This window comes from Fukomys damarensis, unplaced genomic scaffold (assembly GCF_012274545.1).
Source record: "Fukomys damarensis isolate Sample0158 unplaced genomic scaffold, DMR_v1.0_HiC HiC_scaffold_13, whole genome shotgun sequence".
Lineage (NCBI taxonomy): Eukaryota > Metazoa > Chordata > Mammalia > Rodentia > Bathyergidae > Fukomys > Fukomys damarensis.
Genome location: NW_022900925.1, coordinates 23,037,023 through 23,044,096, shown reverse-complemented (window position 1 = coordinate 23,044,096; position 7,074 = coordinate 23,037,023). Strand labels below are relative to the sequence as shown.

At 43.7% G+C, this 7,074-nt stretch overlaps 1 protein-coding gene across 1 annotated transcript; it reads left to right on the top strand.

Moving 5' to 3' along the window:
• The first annotated feature begins 480 nt into the window (after positions 1-480).
• LOC104860528 (C-C motif chemokine 23-like) lies at positions 481-5,758 on the top strand. The gene is made up of 6 exons (XM_010621755.3): positions 481-609; positions 2,217-2,315; positions 3,494-3,559; positions 4,039-4,147; positions 4,579-4,673; positions 5,191-5,758. Exons 1-6 carry the CDS (start codon positions 534-536, stop codon positions 5,406-5,408), a joined length of 663 nt encoding a protein of 220 aa, XP_010620057.1. The 5' UTR covers positions 481-533; the 3' UTR covers positions 5,409-5,758.
• The last annotated feature ends 1,316 nt before the right edge of the window (positions 5,759-7,074 follow it).

Sequence of the window (7,074 nt, the reverse complement as noted above, 5' to 3'; positions counted from 1 at the left end):
AATGTTTAGGCCTTGAAGTCATTACAAACTAGAAGATCTTGGGCTTCTAATCTTGAGGGACCCCCACTGTCCATTAAAATGACCAGCTTGGTAGGCTTTTACTTTTCCATTCCTTTGCGGTTGGGACTCCAGGACTAGAAATGGAGACAGGCACAAGATAGTGCCCACCAAGCCCAGCTCTGAGCTGGGATGTCTGAGAGTCCCCCAGCCCACCCTGCAGTCAGATTTACAGGATCACATGAATCTCCTAGAGGGAGAATCCTAGAAATATTTATTCTCTTTCCCTGTATCCCTGAAAGAATTGGGAAAGCCCCCAAATCACTTTTGCCCTCTACTTCCTGATATATTCTCAGCGGTGTTCCCTCTTTTAGAAATAGCATGTTGATTACTATATATAGACAAAGAACAAACGGCTTCTTGACCTCTGCTCTGGTACTTCCTGATCCACCTCTTATAAATGCCACAGCAGGCCAAGCAGTCCGGGAGCTGTGAACCCAGGAGTCTCAGGCCAGCTCTGCTTGCTCACCACAAGGATGAAGATCTCCAAAGCTGCCCTCTCCTTCCTCATCCTCGCTGCTGCCCTTGGGTCCCAGGCCCAAAACGCACTCGGTGAGTCTTCTCACTGGTAGCCAGGGTCACAGAAACTCACAGTCTGGGGGAGACACACAGGGCCACCACTGCACCCTACAACTATTCTCCATCCCAGACATGGGTATAGAGCTCACTTGAGAGCAACAGCAAGGTACATACCAGCCTCAGTTGCCTCAGTTGTTCCCTGAGAAAAACTATACACTGATGACTGGTCCCCTCTGGAGAAAAAACCCCCCCCACCACAACGTTTTTTTTTTTTTTGTACCAGGGATTGAACTCAGGATCTTGCACTTGCGAGGTAGGTGACTGAACCACTGAGCTAAATCCCCAGCCCCAATAGTCCCCGTTTTCATAGCCAGAATTATTTGATACCTTATCCTAGCTGACAGTTTAGCTTGATCAAAAAACACCAGGTGTGGCGGTACATGCCTGTAACCCTAACACTCTAGGAGGCTGAGGCACAATCACAGCAAATTAGAACCCAGCCTAGGCAATTTAGCAACCTGGCAAGCTCTGTCTCAACATAAAAGTTTTTTTTTTTTTAAGGGGAGTCTGGTAGACATGTAGTTCAGTGCAAAGGCCCTGGCTTCAATCCCCACTACCCAAATCAAAAATTTTTGTAAGTTTACAGAAATAAGTATCAAGTTCTATGATGCTAGAACTTCTGTGTATCATCTAGTATAAAACTGTAATTTGGAAAGAAAGTGAGACCAGCCAGGCAAGTAACTCACCCCAGGTCACAGTCCCACTTGAACACTTGGAATTTTAATTTACGGGGGTGACTAAGTCTCAATTCTGAGAGACCAATGACATGGGAAAAAAAAACTTACAGGGCCACCGGAAGCATTAGGTTTGGGTCAGCAGGCACAAACAAGAGGGAAAGTTTATGTGAGAGCCTTCCTTTGTGTTTCTGAGAGTCAGGGCAAAGCACGGTATACAGGTTAGGAGGGGTTAGTGTGATTATGTCCAGCAGGCTTGAGGTCAGGGGTTGTCTCAAGCTGTCTGATACCTGGCTTTAAGATGCTTTGGAGCAGGAAAAGCATTGGGATGGTGCTTGAGGGTTAGATAAAGGGGTGGATGGGCGCAAGTGCTGGGCAGAAGTTGGTTTGAACCCTTTGCTAACTCTAAGAACTGGCTAATCCTGGGAGAGGCAGTGTCTCCCCAGCTGTCAAGCTTTTTAAGATGTCAAAACATCATAAGGTACAGAAAAAAATTTAAAATATTTCTGATAGTCATTTAACCATTCTAATTTTTTTACTTAAGAAATATATTATCACGTACAGGTGCAAATTGCCTATGATGAGTGTTATCATTATGCATATCTAAAATGTGACAGGGCCGGGAATTTAGCTCAAGGGCACCATGCCTGACTTTCAAGTGCAAGGTCCTGAGTTTGATCCCCGATACTGGAAAAATAAAAAATAAGTAAAATGTACCAATAAATGTTTTGCTTAAACACAGAAATAAATACATTATCTAATACTTGGTGGTTACATAACCACTTTTGTTTTTTACTTAAATAATTATCTAATAGTTTCTGTGTGCCAAGCAGCCACTATTACAAGTGTTTTATAGATATTAATATATGTTTTTTTTTTCTCTCTCTCTCTCTTTTCGGTGCTGAGGATCGAACTGGGGCCCTCGCATTTGCAAGGCAGGCAACAGAATCACTGAGCCAAATCCCCGGCCCAATATTAATATTGTTGATTCCGCAACTTCTCAAGGTAAATACTGGGCTGAACAAATGTAAATCTACCATTCTTTGGAGGGATGGCAGAGTTGAAGGGAGGGCTGGATAATGGGGAAGAAATAAGAACCAAGATACATCAAGTCTATTCACAACATATCAGAAACATTAGGTACCCATGTGCCTTAATAAATACAGCTCATGCGAAACTATTTAAGAAGCTAAATTGGGTATGGTGGTACTTGCCTGTAATCCCCAGCCCTCGGAGGCTGAGGCAAGAGGGCTGCTGAGAGCTCAAGGTGAGCCTGGGCTACATAATGAGTTCAAGGGTAGCCTGCACACTACAAAGCAAGACCTTGTCCAAAAAAACAAAACAAAACAAAAAACCTAAAATGTTTAGTTGTGTTCGACTAAGTAACATAGTACAGGTCCACAATCTTTCACTTCAAGGGACATGTTGCCATCAAATGAGTTGATGGAAAACTTGCTGTTTCCACAGTCCTGTAAGTTGCAGAGATGTTTAACTTAGATATTTAACTTAGCTACGTTAGATTTGTAGCTTTTAGTGCTGAAGACTTAGTCTAATGCTTTCATATATCAAGTATTTTCAAAAAGTCACTATCAGTTGGTTTTCTGTTGCTGAGACAAAAAAAAAGCTGATATATACAACTTAAAGGAGAGAAGGTTTATTTGGGCTCATGATTTTACCCCTTGGTCAGCTGGTTCCAAGATAGAAACACTGAGGTAGAAGGGCATGGTAGAGGAAAGTTCACCTCCTGGCAGTCAGGAAACAGAGGAAAGGAACCAGAAAAAGAGAAAGGAGCTGGGGATAGGATACGCCCTTCAAAAGCAGGCTCCCGGCGGCCTATCTCCTCCAACTGGGCCCACCTCCTGATAGCTTGTTCAGCTCTGAAGTCATCAACTGATTGATGGGGTCAATGCCAGTATGATCCCAGCACCTCTCTAAGCCCAACCTCCAACATTTCTGCATCGGAGTCAAGCCCTCAATATATGAATCTCTGGGGGAATGTTCATAGTTAAATCACAACAGCTCCTGAAAAATGCTAGGGTACTAATGGAAGAGGCCTTAGCTGCCGACATGGGACATGGTTCGGCATCAGAGTCTGTGCCTTAGGATGAGGTGAGGAATAAGGTGAGTGGAGATACTGAGACAAAATGCCTCCTAGAAATTTCTCTCCCTGCCATTTCCTCCAGATATAAAGATTAAAAATGAACCATGGAATAAAGCGATTCTACATCCACCTGGACAATTTGTGAAAGGTAATATTCCATTACAGCATATATTTAAATGAAGCCTGGGGGCAGTTCAGCTTATGGCTTCATCTACCTGTTTACAGGACTGGAGGAGAACAAAAGTATCCTGAGGGTGGTACAGTTCTCCGGAGAAGATCCGGAAAGGTCACTAATACCTCCTCCAAACACACCGTCTCTGTTCCCACCTGGCTGACCTGAGGGGCTGCCCATTTGGAGCACAGGGTGCTCTCTGATGCCTGCAGGTGCCTGCAGATGTCTTCCCCTTCTCAGGAAATGCTTCTGCCCTGTTGGGGCCCACGATGGGTGCCCGCAGACACAGAGCTCAACCCTGGTGAGGGTCTGAAGCAAGGAGATGGCAGCAAGTGCTGGCCCAGGAGGAAGTGTCCTTTCTCAGCCCTAGGCCTTCTCCAGCATACCTTCATAGTGCCCGTAGTTCCCACCAGGGAAAAGCTTGGCCTCTCAAGTGGCCCTTTCTCTCCCTGCAGGCTGTCACAATCCTAATGACTGCTGCTTCTCCTACACTTCACGAAGGATCCGGTGTACATTCATTGAAGATTATTTTGAGACAAGTGGGTGCCCCCAGCCAGGTGTCATGTAAGTACCAAACTCACCCACCATGAATTGCAGGGAGACGCCACGGTCTCGGTGGGAGAAAGTGATGATGTTCAGGTGCCCCCAGAAGTCCCACCCATGGGTCCTGCCAGGGTGGGGGGCAGCTTGTGTCCTTAGGAGAAGTCTGCAGGGCATCCGAGATGACACATTTCTGGTGAAGAAGAGGGAAGGAGGGGAAGGAAGGAGAGAGCAGGCAGAAAGCTGCCCGAGGACACCCGTGGGTCACTAGGGAGTCCCGTAGGTAGGCTGAGAGGGTCTCAGAGAGGAGACCGGCCCTGAGCTGCCTTCCGCAGAGAGTAGGAAGAGCAGACTGCGTTGAGTGGGGAAGTTGGGGGGCAGGGAGGGTGGGGCTCCCCGCCACCATTTGCAGAAGACGCTTCAGCTTGTGCTCATCCTGCTCTTTTTCTCTCCAGCTTCATCACCAAAGGGCGACAACGTGTCTGTGCCGACCCCAGAGATTCATTAGTTCAGCAGTGCATAAAAGAACTGACTACCGTCAAACCAAGACGTAGGAAACTTGCTTGGGGAAATGGGACATAAGTTGCCAGCTACTTCACCTTTAATTCTCTTGCCTCTTCACCTCCTATGAGCTTCCTGGCTTGAAGTGGCTTTGTTTGTTTGTTGTTTGTTTCAGTTTTTAATGATGCTTTGGTTATAAAAGTAAGGCATCTAATAAAGAGTATTCAATTGAACTTTTCTTGGGTTTTAAAAGGAAATAAGCCAAAATATAACTGAAGGAATTGCTGAATCCCAAAGAGATTAAACACAAATTTCACCTCTTTTTAGAGAGTCAATCCTTGCAGGCTTAGTTACAACTTCAGAAAATATTTTGTCTCCCATTACTTTTCAGATTACATTCTGTTTTGATTTGTTTAATATTGCAACCATGATAATTTCTTGTAGATTCCTATTTTTCCCGTATTTATTTCTATTCGCTGAGGGAGGAGTCCTGCTTTTTGTTACTGTGTATTTGCACTTGCACATTCATACCATTTGTTTCATGCTACATAATTACTTCATTCTAGGGAACATTCTTCAAGGTCTATTCCAACTCCGGGAAATGATTCCAGACCTGCAAAACAACAGTTATATTGGGATTTCTTTTCATCGCTTACTTCAATTCATTCAACCTTCCTTGGGTTCATTTTCATCTGGCTCGAATATCCTAGGTCTGTCTGCTACGATAAAGATGACAAAGGCAAACTCTCTCTTGTCCTGTGGTACCCAGGGCAGTCACGTATGACTCGCTTTGGCCATTCTGCTGCTCCCTTCCAGGGAAAGCTCTGGGCCTGCTGCAAGTGCTGCAGGGGAGAAGGGAAGGGAAGGGGAGGGAGAGAGAGAGATCCATCCAGATGTCTCCAGTCTGGAAACAATGGTGCTTTCACATATGGAACCATGAGCAGTGTAAGAGTTCAGCCAGCCCTGCTAATTCAGTGCCCAGCACAGAAGGCAGCACCCTTACCAGCTGGCTTCTAAGGCATGATTTGGCTATGGCATTGGAGCTAGTCTGTGTCAGTTTCTACCTATTTTCCAAGCTTTCTGACAACTCTGTGCACTACCCCAAATCTTTGCAGTAAGTTTCTGTTTCTTTAAATCAATCACAGTCAATTTCTACAGGTTTGCTACAAAGAACCCTAACTGACATGAATAATAAACTTTCTGAAAAAATTTTCCCCATTGAGTTTATTGGTACGTTTTAGGTATACAGTACAGTTACATTCATCATTGGGATCTTATGCCTTTACATGACAGGTCTTGGTTCTCGTTTTTTTCCCCTTATCCCTGCCCTCCCTTCACCCCCTCCTCCTTTCCCTATTTACAAATATTTTATTTCCATTTTTTCATTTGCTCATTTTTTTTCTTTTCCCTTATTTCCTTCTGAAATTTTGAATGTTAAAAAACATTTGTCTTTAAATTTGAATAACAGGTCACCTGTACATGAAAAGTCTATATTTAAAATCATCTTCTTAGCTGACAGTGGTAATGCATGCTTATAATCCCAGCACTCTGGAAGGCTGAGGCAAGAAGATTGCAATTTTGAGACCAGCCTGGAGAATTTGGCAACTTAGAGAAATCTCCCTCTCAAAATAAAAACTAAAACAAGGTTGGGGAAGTAGCTCAGGGCAAAGGCCTTGGGTTCAATCCCAGTACCACAAAAAGTAAAATAAAATTAAAGAAATAAATATGGTCTTTCAGAACCCTGTAGACATTTCTCATTTGCCTTCTACCATCTCGCACAATGCCAAATTTCCAAAGTCAGTTGGTTTCTTATTCCTCTACAAATACATTTTTAGATCTTCTGGGAATTTTTTGAATATTCTTTTCATCCTTGGATTTTTAACATTTTATCAAAATGTACCTTGTATCCTTTTTTCATTGGCCCCTGCTTTGCCCCAAAGATTGGAAACAATGGTGCTTTCACATATGGAACCATGAGCAGTGTAAGAGTTCAGCCAGCCCTGCTAATTCAGTGCCCAGCACAGAAGGCAGCACCCTTACCAGCTGGCTTCTAAGGCATGATTTGGCTATGGCATTGGAGCTAGTCTGTGTCAGTTTCTACCTATTTTCCAAGCTTTCTGACAACTCTGTGCACTACCCCAAATCTTTGCAGTAAGTTTCTGTTTCTTTAAATCAATCACAGTCAATTTCTACAGGTTTGCTACAAAGAACCCTAACTGACATGAATAATAAACTTTCTGAAAAAATTTTCCCCATTGAGTTTATTGGTACGTTTTAGGTATACAGTACAGTTACATTCATCATTGGGATCTTATGCCTTTACATGACAGGTCTTGGTTCTCGTTTTTTTCCCCTTATCCCTGCCCTCCCTTCACCCCCTCCTCCTTTCCCTATTTACAAATATTTTATTTCCATTTTTTCATTTGCTCATTTTTTTTCTTTTCCCTTAT

Coding starts and splice junctions, on each gene's coding strand:
- LOC104860528 (XM_010621755.3), top strand. CDS start 534: ATGAAGATCTCCAAAGCTGCCCTCTCCTTCCTCATCCTCGCTGCTGCC. Junction 3,560..4,038: donor ACCTGGACAATTTGTGAAAG/GTAATATTCCAT, acceptor CTCTCCCTGCAG/GCTGTCACAATCCTAATGAC. Junction 4,674..5,190: donor GACTACCGTCAAACCAAGAC/GTAGGAAACTTG, acceptor ACTTCATTCTAG/GGAACATTCTTCAAGGTCTA.